Source organism: Oenanthe melanoleuca, chromosome 19 (genome assembly GCF_029582105.1).
Source record: "Oenanthe melanoleuca isolate GR-GAL-2019-014 chromosome 19, OMel1.0, whole genome shotgun sequence".
In the NCBI taxonomy this organism is placed as follows: domain Eukaryota; kingdom Metazoa; phylum Chordata; class Aves; order Passeriformes; family Muscicapidae; genus Oenanthe; species Oenanthe melanoleuca.
The window spans coordinates 3,147,343-3,163,591 of NC_079352.1; the positions used below are offsets into that span (position 1 = coordinate 3,147,343).

At 43.2% G+C, this 16,249-nt stretch overlaps 1 protein-coding gene across 1 annotated transcript in view; it reads right to left on the reverse strand.

The window, feature by feature from the left end:
- The window catches only part of ULK2 (unc-51 like autophagy activating kinase 2), a 35,454-nt gene extending 22,689 nt beyond the window's left edge, over nucleotides 1-12,765 (reverse strand). The window contains exons 1-6 of the mRNA XM_056506515.1: nucleotides 12,673-12,765; nucleotides 11,407-11,499; nucleotides 10,160-10,201; nucleotides 1,864-1,896; nucleotides 1,462-1,498; nucleotides 108-281 (exon numbers count right to left, since the gene is read on the reverse strand). Coding sequence (XP_056362490.1) covers nucleotides 108-281; nucleotides 1,462-1,498; nucleotides 1,864-1,896; nucleotides 10,160-10,201; nucleotides 11,407-11,499; nucleotides 12,673-12,765 — 472 coding nt within the window. The remainder of the gene's footprint in view (nucleotides 1-107; nucleotides 282-1,461; nucleotides 1,499-1,863; nucleotides 1,897-10,159; nucleotides 10,202-11,406; nucleotides 11,500-12,672) is intronic.
- Nucleotides 12,766-16,249: the final 3,484 nt, after the last annotated feature.

Genomic DNA, 16,249 nt, shown 5'->3' on the forward strand with positions numbered 1-16,249 from the left:
TTTGCATCAACCCAACACACTCCACATCCAGTACTTGAACTAGAGAGCTGTTTCTGAGGAGGGGAAGAAGCCCAGAGTGCAGATTCCCCCCAAGGAGGGGAATGTACCTATTTTGATGCGGATGCCGCTGAGGCTGGATTTCCTGCGGCTGGCATAGGACAGCAGGATGTTCTGGGGTTTCAGGTCCCTGTGGATGATGCCTTTGCTGTGCAGGATGCGCATGGCTGCTGCAATCTGCTGCAGGAACACTCGGATGGTGTCCTCACTCAGAGTCCCCTTAGCTGCCAGTGACACACACAGCAGCAGGGAGGGAATAAGTATCAACAGCTTTAGGTAAAAGCAATAAACTTCACAGTGAAAAATAGAGTGAATTATAATCAAATCATCGTGGATTGCACTCAGAGTGATCCAGTCTCCAGTGGTTTTCTACAAATTGTAAATATTCTCATCATCATAGTTTTAAAGCAGCTACAGAACTCTGAATTATGTTTTTCCAGTAGTTTATTCAACTTGGTAGCATCACAATTGTAAAACTTCTAAATCGCCATTAAATCCTAAATTGGCTAAAAAGGCAAAGGAGGCAAGAAAATAAAAGAACTTCTAAAAATCATGTTAAAAGCTGAAGCCATAAAATTTGTTCTTTAAACAAATGGTGATGGAAATGCTGAGAACCACTCTGCTCAGAAATTTCATCCATGATAAAACTTATTTTGAAAGGAAAAAAAATGAGATGCACTTTTGAAAGTCTTTTCTGAAGGTATTATCTCATTCTGCAGCCTGAAAAAGCACTGAACACAGGAGCTGGATTTCACTGAGTCTTTCCAAAGGTTTTAATGGCAAGTGAATTAGGCTTTTAATACACACAGTTACCATAACAATAGCTGTGCACAAAAAAGATTCCTTCAACAGGCTGACATACAAGGGCAAGTAGAACATTTTTATCATGAAAAATATGAAGATTAACATCTCTGCTCAAAATTTTGGTTGGACTAAGAATCCATTTGTCATGATTTATAAATTCTGTCCTCACTTTGGGCAGAGCCATGGAAAATCTCTTCTAAGCCAGCAACTGCCTCTTTCTTCAGAGCATTATTTTATAAGTAAATCAGTGTTTTTAAATTCACATCTCAGAAAAGTAAAACAGGTGGAATCAAAACACTGGGAACAGCCCCCAAAATGCAGTTTTAGAAATAGAAACCCACACCTTTTTCAGCATGCTACTTATGGTAAACTACAGCTTTTCCCTCATTGTCAAATATGGGAATGTTACATTCAGTTGTGACAAAAAAAACCAAAAAAAACAAAAAACCCCATTTTCTGTCTGTGTATTATCACATCCACCCTCATTCACCCATATTTAAAGCACAAGCAAAAAAATCTCAGAGAAACACCAATGGATGTCAGGAATACAGAATATAAACATGTAAAGAAAACTAATAGGAAAATACAGTAATAACTTACCTTGTAAGTAATCTGCCAGGTCCCCACCATTGCAGTACTGTTAAAAACAAAGGGTTTTATTCAAAATACAAGCACTAAAACACCTGCTACATCATTTCTACTTTGTAATCTTTTAATGAAAATTAGATCCATTCCAGCTGTCTGCCTTCAAATTGTTTTATTAATTATTTGTAATTAATAATTTGAGGTGTCACACTTCATCAATACTTGCAGTATCCTAACATGAAACTGAATAATTTATGAAACAAACTGCTGATAAATTGAGTGGGGTATAAGAAATTCATAATTTACTTTTCAAAGTTGTTTGTTTTAGCAAGCCATGGTTGGTTTGCAGCTGTTCAAAGGAATAGTTTTGTGTAAAAATCTTTAAAATCAACCAGAAACATACATGTTAACACATACCTCCATGACCAAGAAGACAGAATTGGGCATTTCCTAAAAGAGGAGAAGAAAACTGATTTAAGGATGTGAGAAGACAAAATCTTTACCTGCATTAACCAAAGTCACTGTTTCAGAGCATAGAGGAAGTGTAGATTCTCTACTATGAGATATTTTACATTTCGCCAAAATATTTTCATATGCAAAAACATAAAACCACCAGGCAATACTTCCATAAAATGTTTCCCTGAGTGTCCCTTGGCAGAAGCACATCCCTGCCATGTTCCTCAGGCAGAGCTGGGAGCTGTGTCCATCCTCCTCAGATTTTCCACAGCACTGACCTCCCATGACCCATCTGCAACCTGAATTCCCTCTCTTGTAATTGGGGAAAAGTTCCTGAAAGACAGATTGCCTAACTTCTACTGTAAATTATCTACACATTCCACAAATCCAGTTAAAAGAATAAATTTGTGCTTAAACCCAACTGTAACAGAAACATTCATCCTTTTTCCAAATATTTATTCTGTAAGGGAAAAAAGGCCTGACCTGTCTGTGCTAATGATCAACACTGTTTTCCAGAGTCTCCTGCATAAAAGAGTTCTTTTGGGCCTACAAATTTGAAGATTCTGAGAGTTTTTATAAAGTAAAAGTATTTTTTATCCATCTGAGCTGATTAAGATTGAAAGGAAAGAACACAAAGAGAACTGGAAGGAAACTAAGGGAAGTGTACAGTAAACAGGATGATGCTTTTAGTTACTCAGTGTGTTACCTCCCTTTCCCTTTAAAAATAAACTTGAACAAGGGCTGACAGATTGAGGGAAAATATGTTTTTTAAGAGAGTTGAAGGGAAAAAGTGAGATGGCACCAGACAAGGCCAGGCACATGCCCCAGTGGGAAGTGGGACTGCAGACAGTCTGACTAAATTCTGCTAAACAGTGTGACAAGAAAGTCAAAAGGGACATTGCACAGCAGAATGAATGCTGTGAACTCAGCCACCTTTCTGTGTGCTTGCACTGGAACTTCAGCAGATTTCAATTTGACCACTCTGGCAAGAATGACCACCAGGGTGCCATTGTCAATGCCTCATGAACAGCTTATTTTGAAAGCTTGAAAAAGAGAAATAAAAGCAAAAATGGGCCCATGGGCCCAGGCTAGAGAAAGCAACAACTCTGAATGACACACAGCACAGAGGTCAAGGATGACACAACCCATCACAGACAACTGCAGATAATGGTAATAATTACAGTTCAAGATGAGCTGGCAGGTTTAAGGTTAATTCTAGGCTGTATTAGCCTGTTTCACTTTTGGGAAGCATTTAGTCACTTGTGTCTGTGTTACAGAAATGCATTTGAGGTTCTTTTCAGCCCAAAACATCAAGCACATTTTGCAGATTTGTTTACATTCAGAAATTAGCTTCAAAGAAAGCAAATTTCTAGGAGCATGAGTCAAATCTGTTGGGAATGGCAGACAAACTCCAACCAATACAGAATATTAAAGCAGCAGCAGATCACATTTCCCAATTGTTCAATGTTCCTGCAATAGCTGTGGCCAACATGAACCATAATTTACATTCCTATAAACACCTCAAAACCTCAGTGCATACAGCAAAGCAAAAAAACCCAGCAGTATTTGCTTTGCAAATTACTGAAAATATAATTGTTCCTTTCTGCATTGTTCCTTTGCAACACCACCTTCCAAGATTGAAGCTTTTAGGAATCCCAAAGATGCCAAACAGCAGCTCTTAGGTCCCAATTTATCAAATTGAAAATTCTGCCAACTGAGGATCATGTCATTTAAAGGACAACTGTGAGGTGGGAAAGAACAGCCCAGCTAAGAAGCACTGAAAGTCCATTCTCCAGTGACAAGAAAACAGCTCAGCTCCTGGATTTCCACCCCAGCATTGCAATCCCATGAATCACAAAGATGTTCCACAGCATCAGAGCCTCCACTGCACAAAACCAGCAGCTTATGGCAGGGCGTAATGCTCAGCTCATGACAGACATTTATTCATCACACAACTAAGAGGATGTTTGCTGCATTCCCTTGGAAACAAAGTCCTCTCAAATGAACTGCTCCCTTCAGAAACACAGAGCTGATGATTTGCCCTGTCGTACCAGTCCTCACCTGTTTAGAAAGCCATTTCTGCAATTACTCATGTTTTTTTAAAAATTTATATTCTTGATGAAAAATAACAAATCAAATCAAGTAAAGTCATAGTAAGAAGCAGAGTATGTTTCCTTAATGTAGCTTGGAAAATCCTTTTTTAGTAAATCAGATTAGAGATTCCACAAAGACATTTTCCCAGACTCAAAAGTCCTCTCCAATTCACAGTGAGGAAGTAATAGCTTGCACAGAACTGATACCAACCTCCCCAGCCACAACTTGTCCCAACTTGAACTCATAACACCAAACACTTTTCAATATTCCACCAACACAAGCTTTAGTTCAAAACAGCTGAACTTGTTCAACCCTTCAGAGCTGCTCAAATTTTACCTTACAGTTCTTAGCCAGCCTGACTGGGAATGTGATTTCCATTTTGGGAATACATTCAGAAAAGACAAGTCAGTTCTGGACACACATTTTGCCCTTCTAAATTATTTTTCTGAACAATAAAGATCTCCCTATCAACATTCCCCAGACTTGTGACTTCTGTTGACTTGCTAAGCAGAGCAAAGTGCTCAAAATGGAAAGATTAGAAAACCAGCATGTTTCAGATCTAACATTCAGGAATAAAGCTGATCTAGCAAGTTATTTTAAACTGCCTCTTGAAACAGATAACAAAGCTTCCAACAATTTGCATTGATGTACAGAATTACAAAATTAGTGCAGCTGGAGTTGTTCTGACCTACACTTCTACCTAGATAAATAAGCAAAACAAATCTCTGCTGTGTTGCAACAATTGCCAGTTTCATCCAACAACCCTGCTTTTGCAGCTCAAAGTTTTCTTGACAAAAATCTACTTTTGCTCCTTTTTATTCAGAATCCAAGTTTTGCTTGCAAGCAACAGTTAACAGGAAACCAATTTATAATCCTGAAAGGTAAACAGATAAACCTAAGAGAAAGAGGTTAAAGAGGTAACCTATTTGCCAAAACTTGCTATGTTTTAATCCAAGGCTTCCACCAGGTGTCTTGAGGGATGCAAAGTTCCAATTTGAATCACAGTCTTAGCACAGTAGTGCCATTTAAAAAAAACATTAATTGAAAAAGAAATCAAAACATGCATGGTTACTCTCAAGAGCTGTTGCTGGATCTCTGGAGTACTGGCAGAAACATTCCCTAGATTTCATTTTGGTTCACATGTCCTCCTTTAGAACAAGCTGAAGGTCTGCAAGGAGCTTAGTGAGCTCCCAAAGCAGAAACTGTGGCAAACAGTTCCTCTCTTTCTCCTTTGAGTCTGTAGATTTTATTTCATTGCAGTTCATGATGGGAGTCCCCAAAGCAGGAGAGTTAACCTGACAGCTTGTGCACTGCTGTTACCTGATTAATTTTCTGCTATGTTCATTTGTGCTATAATGGATGTAATTTTTTGGCCAGGAACACTTTTTTTTTTTTTCTTTAAATACATTTGGCAAAAATTCTAATGATATAGTGAAAAAAGACAGGTCCAGATCTTTTAAATGCTATTTATTACAGACATTCTTGGTTTACTTTATGAGTGCAACACAACAGCAACTTCTGTGCTCAGCTTCTACCACCTCAAGGACTGAACATTTTGTTAATTCTGACAAAATGTTAAATCTCAGACAAAATGTCACTTGACATGTGCCTGTAGGATTCATACAGCGTGCATGCTGCCAATTATTCACATAAAAGAGCAATCATCCATGGAGAAATGAACCTCAAGAACTGGATCATCCATTTGCTGTTATGTGCAATGCTGTGTTTAACCAATATATGGGAGGTGGGGACAGGGGCTGCTCTGCTGCCCAGCACCAAGGAAAGGCACAGCTGCTCTCAGCACAAAGGTTCAGCACACTTGTGTGCCCAAAAAATAGTGTGAAACAGTTCTGAAATTCAAATTACAGCATCCAGGCACAGCAGGTAAGCAAAAGACTGTTATGACTCTTCTAAAACAGCTCTGAAATTCAAATTACAGGATCCAGGCACAGCAGGTAAGCTAAGGCCTGTGTAGTAACTCAAACTCTTTAGTTCTGTCGGCCACAACAAATTTTAATCCTGGTTGTCCCCAGCCTCCAACATCTACACTGGCAGCATCCCTGCACTGCCATAACCAACCTTTCAGTGCCATCAGCTGCCAGGTAGTGTTTCAAAACCTTTACAGTTGCTACAGGGCAGGATTTTCTTTTTTATCTGAACAGCATGTTCTCATATGATTATTTCCACACAGACACAGAGGATGGATATAAACACAAAGGCCTTAAGCAAGGAGCTGAGGGGACAAAAATAAAGATATTGAGACATGCCCTGTTCTGCTGGGAGTGTGGAGGCAATGAAAGCTGTGAGACTGACATCACACAGGATGCCTGGAGCAAATATCTCAAGAAACACATGCAATAGTACCAGACCAACTGGAGTCCTTGGGTAAAGCAGAGGTATTTAATTCCTGCTGCTAGAACAACAGTTCCTCCCCTCAGCACCCCAGTAAGAACTCCTGGGCTCTGTGTACAAGCAAAGCTGAGCTGCAGGTCCCAGAAGGATCTCTGGCTCCATTCCCATTGTCTCTCTCTGCTTCCAAGGCCAGCAGAAGCAGCTGCAGGTTTTTTGTCTGCTCTGTACCAACAGGCTAAGACAAGAAACAATTTTTATCCAGATACTGTTTCTCCAATAACACTCTAGAAATTAGTTCTCCCTAAACTACTGTTCAAATAGCAAACTTCAGACTCCATACAGTGAGGACATTAATTCACTCTCCTAAAATGTTATCTCCAAGATACATTACAGGCTTTCATTCTGAGGGCTAACATTCTAGAGAGGTTTTGAATTAAATTATTTGCTAAAACAGGCACTGTCTGGCACTGTGTAAGAGATTAGCTCTACTCAGCACACGCCTGGGATCGTGAACTGCACAAAACTGTAAATTCATGCCCTAAATATAGAACATTCCAAACAACTTACTGGTACCTTCATACTTCAGTGGAATACTTTATCCAAGGATCTCAGTGTATATTATGCTGGTAATTTAGAGGCTATTTTAGACTCCTTTTGCTTTTGAGAAACAGTGGCTCCACTTCCCCAATTAACAGGATCCAAGATTGATTTTCCTTTACAGAATGAATGAACATCCCACAACACCACCACAGGAAAAGAGCTGCATCCTTAAAACATTTCAGAAATTTGGGAGTTTTTTATTTTTGAATGACAGACAATCAAACACTTGCCCAAGAAGATAAGTGAAAAATGTCTCTCTTGGTATCCATCTATTGTATCTGAGTTTTTTTAAGCATTTCACCAAAAAATTAATTTCACTTTTAGAGGTGAGCTATTTTCCAGAACCCTATGGCTGAAAAAAAATTTGTCTCTCACAGATAGAGGGGTTTTATTGAAATATCTCTACAAGTTCCCTCAGCTTTAGCACCATGGCCTCCACACCCTGCTGTGTGCAGCTCCCCAGCCCTGTGAGGTGGCACCAAGAGCAGTGGAGTGCTCTGCTTACATAAAATGCTTATCTCAGCTCAAACCTGCCAGAGCTGCACGTCCACCACACGGAAATCAAGGGCAATTACCCTGCTGGCTGCAGAACAAAACATTTTTATGCCACCATTAACACACACCAGTTCACTGGGGTGTGGCTCCAGATGAATGGGCACTTCTAGTAATTGAACTCCAGACACACTAATAACATATCAAAATGGTATTCACAGGAGATGAAGGATCAGCAGAGGAGAAGGTCTGAAAATGTTCATGCACAATCAGCAGAATGGCCCACAAGTTCTTCTTGGATTTAATTAAAACCTTCATGGTGTATCTATCTTTATTATGCTGACTTGTGTGAGTGGTCATGCAACAGGAACACAACCACCAATGAAGAGACACGAGGGAGAAAGAATTTTACTTTCTGAAAATCAATCCAAATGAAGCTTTTTGCAGTATATAAAATAATAACTGCATATTCATTCTCAAAAGACACATTCCAAATTGCTATGCAGGGATACAGCTTTAGTCTCAAAGTACTGCCATTAATTTAATATTAGGAGATGTGAAAATATTTATCCTTGATCCCAATCAATTTACACTTTTTTTCACTTAATTTTGCCACTCTCATTGCATACCACCTTTTCTATCTGAAAACTCAGAGCAACAATCAGCTCTTGGCTTATTCAGCTCCATGATCTGTCAAACTGCATCTGAAACAGGAGCATTTTCTTATTTCAATCTGTCCAAGGTTAAGAAAAGCTTCAGCCCAACAGAACTACAAAAATAAAACAGACTCCCATTCACACTGAGAACTTCCTACTGTGACACAGACTCCACTGGCTCCAGCACTGAGGAAAAAAAAATAGCTTCTGTAAACTTAGAAATAGCTTGAAATCCTAAAGTCTTATCTGCTGGACTGTATCACTGTGCTCACAATACCCTGGCAAACAAAAAGGGCAGCATATGCTAGAACATGAAATGCTAAAGAAAATTAGTAGGTGTAACAGCCTACTAGACATGTGAATGCCTTGCATAGTGTTCATTCTTGCTGGGTTATAAATTAATGTAATCACAGAAGCTAATGATGCCTGCCACTTCACAAACACAGCAGAAAGGGAAAAGCTGATTTGTGCAAGTGACACACTCTTTGTACCATATTTTGCAGAGCAATTCCTTCTGCAGAAGCAGCATCCTGCTGCCAAGCTTTGTGTTTGCTGTGAATGTATTTGAAATATAGCAAAATATAGGACACAGGTTTGCCTTTCTCTTTGCTTTAACTGCTCATTTTATTCAAACACAACAGCTGGTGACAAGCAGCAACATCCCCTTTCTCAAATGGAGCAGCACTGATCATTCAAGAAGTCCTGTCACCCTTTCCTGGGGCAGAACAGAAAAGCCTAAAAGTTATGTTTATAAAAACCCTTTAGGTAAAGAAACCACAGACACCTGTAGGACTCTGGAGTCTCTTTCCTTGTGCATAAATCAAAAGAACAAGAGTCCCTCCAAAGCTCAGATGTTAAATCATCAAAATACCTAACTAGTCCACTACCCCCACTTTGAGCTGCAGAGCTGACTAAGGAACTTTCTCATATAAACAACTGCAAATGATAAATCTGAAATTCAGCTGCTTACTCACACACCAACACCCTCAGTCAACAATTCCAGTTGTTCTTGAGATGTCTGGACATACTAGGTTTAAAATGCTGAGAGATTATCTCCACTTAGCAATACTCAGGGAAACCTGGTCTTGTCAAGAAGCACAACAGACAATACTTTCCCTCTCAGAACAGCTAACATCATTCAAAATGAAGAACTTTGAAGTCAAGATCCAGGAAAAACATTGTCTGTAGATTGAACCTAGAAATTTTGATGCACAGTCAGTTGCTACATGAACATCATAGCTTTGTACCAGAAGTCACTGGAGTCCTACAGCCCTAGAAAAGCTGAGCCCACCTAATTTATGTCACACAAACACAGATTTCTACAGCAAAAGATACACATCCTCACAAACTAAAAGCTTTTAGCATGTGAATGTGTAAAGACAGGAAACACTGAATGTCATAATCTCTTTTTTGTGTTGCTTTGACTTTGCAGTGGCCCAAAGGTGCTTCTCAGGAAATTTTTTTCATCAGTGTAAGTCTGTATTTAAAATCAGAACTGAGCCCAGGAGATAAATGTATAGTTCTTATTCAAGCAGAACAAATGGCTGCATGAACTACCTCATGTCTTATTTAGCTCTGCTCAACACTGGCAGGCCTTAGGATACAAAAATGTACTTCCTAAGCAGAATACAGTCCCCTAGACAGGCTACAGAGTAACTCCACCTTAGCAGGCAGGACCCTGGCAATAAAGAGAGGAAGACAATATGAATAAATTTAATTGAAAAGATCCAAGTGTCTGCTTGGCTTTTTTCACTGTTCCTGTCCTTCTGAACACACAGGCAACTGATACATGTGATTGTGGTTTTCTGCTTCCTTCAGTTCCTCCTCACTGTGACACAGGGCTGAACACCACATTTCTTTGTCACATGGATCCCCAAGATGCTGCTCTTGCTGACACTTGTTTTTGCTGAATTCCAAACTGATGACAACAGCAAAACAGATTCACTATTCAGAAATTCAGAATAAATCCATTCAAAATCTTCTACTTGGCATGCATTATATATATTCACTGTATTTTCATAAATTAATTTTAATGAAAATAAAGGCATCAAAATATATTTTACCTGGACATCATAAAGAGCTACAATGTTCTCGTGCTGAAGTTCCTGTAAAACAAAATATTTGTATTATGGAAAAAGGTTATTAGTATTACTACTACTATTATTAATTGAATTTGTTGATAATCAAAGAGACTTTTTTTAAGATGATCAGATGGAATTCAGAGGACATCCCAGCTGTTTAGACAATATTTACAGGATAAGGAAGTTAGGCAATATCTTGAGAGGTCATTAAAACATTTGGTTCCAGAACTTAATGTCTATGACTTGTTACAGAAAGTACCAGAGCACAAGATCCTCTAATGAGCACTGAAAGCTAACAAGATTTAATTTTCTCCTCTTACACAATTTCTTGCTTAGTGAAGTAACCAACTAGACCATGTTCAAATCAACCTTACTTTTATAATACAAAGAAAATCAAGCCAAATATCATTAAATAAAACTCATGGGACAGCTCATGAATTATTTGTAGCTGCTCAAAAAAACTTTTGTTTGTTAAGAACTTGCAGCACACTAGTACACCCAACACTAATTCTGGTATATAATAAATAAATAAGAATATAATATGCATATAATAGTATATGAAGTAGTGATGTATCTCAAGAAGCTCAGAAACATGGGAAGAAAGCAGCAGCCAGTATTACTGCAAAGCTGTGTGAAATGAGATGCGAAATTCAGAGAGCAGGGAATGCTAAATGAACCTCCCAAAAAGAAGTTTCCATAAAATAACACTGAAAAACTGAAAGATGCTCCATTACATTTCCCCTGTTAGAGCCACATTCCACTCCTGTTTTAAGGCAATTATCACAAGGCAGAAGTGGGCAGCTGCTTCAGGAATTAAAGTCAGCTCACTGATTTCAGCTTTCAAGGCAGCTTCAAGCAAAAAAGATGAAGGATGATCAGAGAGTGATGCTTCACCCTCAGCTATGATCTGCTGGGAAAAGGTGCCACACTGGCCATCCTGAAGGACAAAGTCTTCCTCATGTGCAATAAGCAAAGCACAGAGATTGGTTCCACAACAGTTTGCTACTTTTAGCAGCAAAAGCATGCTCAGAACCTGTTCTGAGACACTTCCAGAACTAAAGATGGGGTTTTTTCTGTTTTTCATAGTATTTTTATTTCTGGGTCCTTAACAAAGCACCAGCACAAGAGCAATTACTGTGATAACACCCATGACCTGGAATGAACTAGGTCAGAAGTCTCTTTTCCTTTTCAAGCAAAGCAGCTTTAAAAATCACTGCAAATTAACATACCTTTAAGATTTTTATTTCTTTTCCAAGTAGGATTTGTGACTTCGACAAGTTCTTTTTGTTAATACTCTTTATGGCTACTTCCCAATCAGTTTTCTGAAAACGAACAAAAAATGTATTGTCAGTTTACTTTTTTTTTTTTTTAACTTTATCATCTAAGAACTATCTAAGAAAACACTGAGAAAAAGTGGCAAGATCACCCCTTTTCTACCCACCAGTTATTATTACATCACGTGACACCATCAAGAACTATTTCACTCCACAGTAGCTTAGACAGCTATTAAAATCCAGCTTTGGCTACACTGCATTTTAAGAGATTCAAAAGCATTAAAAAAAAAAAACCAACAAAAAACCAACAAGTAATCATATCCCATTTATTTTTTGGTAGCAGTGTTATGTATTTGCTTTTTTAGACCTCTCACAATGATCAAGCTACTTTTACTGTCTTTAAGGACTTCTCATTTTCAGTTTTTCCATACTCTGAAGATGAAAACTGCACAAAACCCTCTCTGTTTCATATATTGTCTATTTATATATTATCCAAAAATAAACTATTTATTTGTGAGGTGGGAGCACCTCCATTGGCCTTTAAAGTTTCCGTTTCCCTTTCTCCCTTTTTTTTTTTTTTTTAACCCCAAAATCACTGCACCGTGCCTCTCCAAGCCGTGAGCGCTGCCTTAATCCTCCAAAATGCTAAATCTATCTGAAGGGCTGTTTTCTGGAAAGCAAAGCTCTTTAGGCACCAGAATAAACTCACAGCATCGAGAAACCATAACGTAACTATGAATATCCGGGGCGATGAGCAAGTCATGCCAGGAAACCAGACACCTCTGAATTTAAGAAATCTTCAGCCAATCCCAAAGGAGACAATTTTCCATTAGATCCCTCGTTATCCAGTGAGATAAACATGACCCTCCCGACAAACAAAGGGCTCAGCCTCCCCTACAGCTGCAAGGCTCCCCTCGCCGCTATGGCAGGGAGCTGCCAACAGCGGGGAGGAGCGGTAGGACGGCGGGCAGGCCGGTGGGCTTGAGGGAAGGGAAAAAATAAAGGGTTTATGGATGCTGGGGCCGGGTCCCGCCTCAGGGCCCCGGGCCTCAGCCCAGCCCGCACCTCCCTTCGGATCTTTTTTCGCCCCGAACACCCAGACCACGTCAAAACTGCCCAGAGGACACAAACCCCACCACCGCCACCGCAGCTGTCACCCACCCGAGGGGCTCCTCCGGCCCCGGGTTGTGTAACCAGCCCCGCTCCGGCTGCGCTGTTTACCTTGCGGTGGCGACCTTTGAAGACCACAGCAAAGGCTCCGTGTCCTATCAGGTCCTTCTTGCTGTACTCAAAGTCCCCCACCACCTCCATCATCCCTCAGCGGGGCATGAAGCCCCCGGGAAGGACGGAGGGAAAACAAAGGGGTTCTTCCTCCAGCTACAGCCGCCTCACGGCAGCCGGCGGCGGGGTGGGAGCCTGCCCCGGTCCTGGCTGCCCCCGGCGGCGGGGGCAGCTCCTCTCATACCGCCGCAGACCCCCGGGCCGGCGGGGCTGCTGCAGGGCGTCACCGAGGCGAGGGGCTCCGTCGGGCATGGGGAGGGGAAAGAGGGGGAATCTCAGGGGCTGGGTGTGAGGGGACAGCGCGGCATCGGCGCCGGGACGAGGGGCCTTCTCAGTGGGGAAGGGGGCTCTGTGCCCTGCCGCTGCCCGGCCCCATGGCCCCGCCACAGCGGGGACTGCCGGCACCGCGGCCCCGCTCAGGGACCGAACCCCAGAGCATCCAGCGAGGCGGGGGGAGGCGCGGCCCACGGCTCCGGGGGTGGCTGTCGCTGTCGCCGCCGCAGCCCTCGCGAGAGGGGAGGAAGCGGTGAGGGTGCGGACGGAGGGGTCGCTCAGGCCGCCAGCGCCTCCCGGGGCTCCTGCCGCTCCACCACTTCCTCCACAGAGATCCGCACTCGGCCAGCGCCGGCTGCGAGTGCCCAGCCCTCCGCACCGCCCCGCGGCTCTTATAAGCCGCAGTGCGCAGGCCTGGATGCTCGGGTGCTTCCGCCGGCGGCCAAAGAGTGCCTCACCCCGGGTAACCCGGCGGTGCCTCCGCCGCCGGCGCCTCAGAGCGGGGCAGGAGCGGGGCCACAGCGCTGAGCCCTCACGGGACCCGGCCGAGCCTTCCCGGGAGCCCGCCGAGCCCTCCCGGCCCCGCACCCGGCCCGTCAGGGCTCCGGGGGCCCGGTCAGGTCGTCCCCTCAGGGAGGACGGTGACCCAGGCCCCTGGCCCCACCCTTGCCCTCACGCCGGAGCCGGGGCAGAGAGGCCAAACTCAGCCCGGCCATCACTTCAGCGCTGTCCTCGGCCGCCTCAGGCGCACCCCCCACTGAGGAGAACGCTGAGGGGCCACCAGGGGAAGAGGGAGGACCGGAGTTGCACAGGACAAGAGCTGGGACAGTCAGCCAGAGTGGGAGTGCAGGTATTGGATCATCCCGGGTTTCCAAGGCAGTGGCACTGCTTACAAAGCGCCTCCAGGTCACACACTGTCAGCCCTGTCCCTGCTCCAGGTCACACACTTTCGGCCCTGTCCCTGCTCCAGTAGTGAGCAAAACTCTCCCTCAAACCTGAAACTAGGAATTTCAATGAATGGAGAGACAATGGAGGAACAGGCATACAAAGTGCTGTGAGCCAAAGACACTTGGAGTTGTTTGCTCCCTTTATAAGGAGAGCAACGCCTGTAATTTACAGCCCCTGCCTCCCAGCACTTTTAGATCAGCCTGGGGCTGTTTACAGCACGTACAAACATTAAAAAAAAAAACAACCAGCCACCGAACAACAGTCACATGGAGCCTTTGACCTTCACCTCCAGGTTCACATAATTATGCTCCGTTCCTCTGCGTTCCATTCCTCACTGCTCTCTTCCCCTCCTCTGTACCCTTGTTCACCATCCCACCATCTCCACATCCCCCTTTCAGACCCCTTCAGCTTCCCCAATATTCCCAGTGGATGCAGGGTGTGACCCCTCTGACCCCACACAGCTGCTCTGTGCCTTCCCTGACATGACACAGGCTCTGCTTTCAGTGTCACCAGATCAAAATAGAGACTGAGTTGTGCAGTTGGGCCTCTCCCCATTCCACACTTATCTGCGTTGGCCTTCCAGCACTCCAAACCAGCACTACTGGAGCAGTGCACCATGTCAGGACCTCCTCAGCTAAAGACTTCTCCACAGACAGTGCACTTAGCTTCAGAAAATATCCAGCAAGAGATTCTTAAGGAAAATTGGCAGCTTTATAAAGGATATTTTAAGCTATCAGAGGAATCCTAAGAAATAAGTTTAGTACCAAAGAGAACCAAAGGGCTTTAAACTCCCTCAAAACTGAATCCCCCCCTTTATTTGGTGAAGTTTTGAGCTCCCATCCAAAATCCACCCACGGCATTACTCTAACAAACAATCCCAGGAAAGTGGAGCTGACCAATAATTTCAACAGCTCAGAACACCCCTGTGGAAAGAATAAATGAGATGTAAAAATATTCCAAGTTAATAATAAATTGAAGTGTTGGTAGTAACAGACACTTTGTGATATGCTTCACAGTGCCCCTTTAAACCAGGAAAAAGCCCACAAGCCTCCATGTGTTAAATATTCTGATTCATAAAAATAATATCCCTCAGAACTGGCTGTTTATTGCCATCCACCAATTCTCACTTCAGTATTAATCCTCTCAGCGTGTATCCTCACCCCAAAATCAATGTCACAAGCTACGTTTTAGGGAAGCTGAAAAAAAAAAAAAATCATTCAGAAGATGCTTTTTGAGCAGATAAGTCACCCATTCTGCATCACACTTGCGAACCGAGACACATTTCCTGACACATTTCCCTTCGGCAGCAGCACTGCCTGATGTCCTTTTGTCCTCGTAATGGGGCTGGAGCCCTGGAGCAGGTTTGTTTCAGCACAGCAAGGACAAACAGCCAGGAGCGGCAGCGAGGTTTGACCGGAATAACTAAACACGCTGCGCTGGGATCCGAGCGGCACCCGAGGGCTCCAGCAGCGCTCGCTAGAGGCTGCGGGATTTGCATGCGGGTCACTCCTCCCAGCTGGGCTGCGGGAGCTGCTGGGTGTCGCTAACTCCAGCATCCAGACTACAAAGAATCTATAAACAGCAGCTTCACTCGCTTTTGCTGCTGGAAGAGGCAGAACGGACTGGATTCACCTTTCCCAAAGGGAGCCTCGTTGCTGGAGATGCTGGGAGGGCGATGCAGGATAACCCCATGGGGCTCCTGCTGCTCCTACACATGGATATCCAACATTCAGCCCTGTATCCTGCAGCACCCAGGGGTGTGCTCTGCTCTCACCATGCAGCACAACACTAAAACACCCAGGGCACAACCCCCCTGATTGACCCCCATGATCCTTCAAAACCCCAGGACTATGTCCTGAGTTGGTTCATTTTTAACATCACACTCTGCAGGAGCTGCAGCCCACAGTTCTACAACCACCATTCACAGAGTGAAGAAAAAGACAACAGCAGTATTGGACATGGCTCTGGAGCTCCTTCCCAGCTGCACTACTTTGCTTCAGACAAATTAGTCCCTCAGTTGTGATCCAGGACTTCTGATCACAAGAGCAACAGATCTAGGAAGGAATTAGCAACTTGCAGGTTGCTGGTCTGAGTGCAGAGAAGGATGCTTTCATATGGGAGCAGCTCCACAGAACACAGACATCAGTGCTCTGAGTTTTCTTAATACCTTTCATCCCCAAAAGCACTAATGGACTTCATACCAAGCCCTTCTCTGCCATACCACACCACCAAAATGCAGCCCTGAGGTACAAACAGTGCCTGGACTGACCCAAAAAAAAGCAGAACAAGGCTGCTT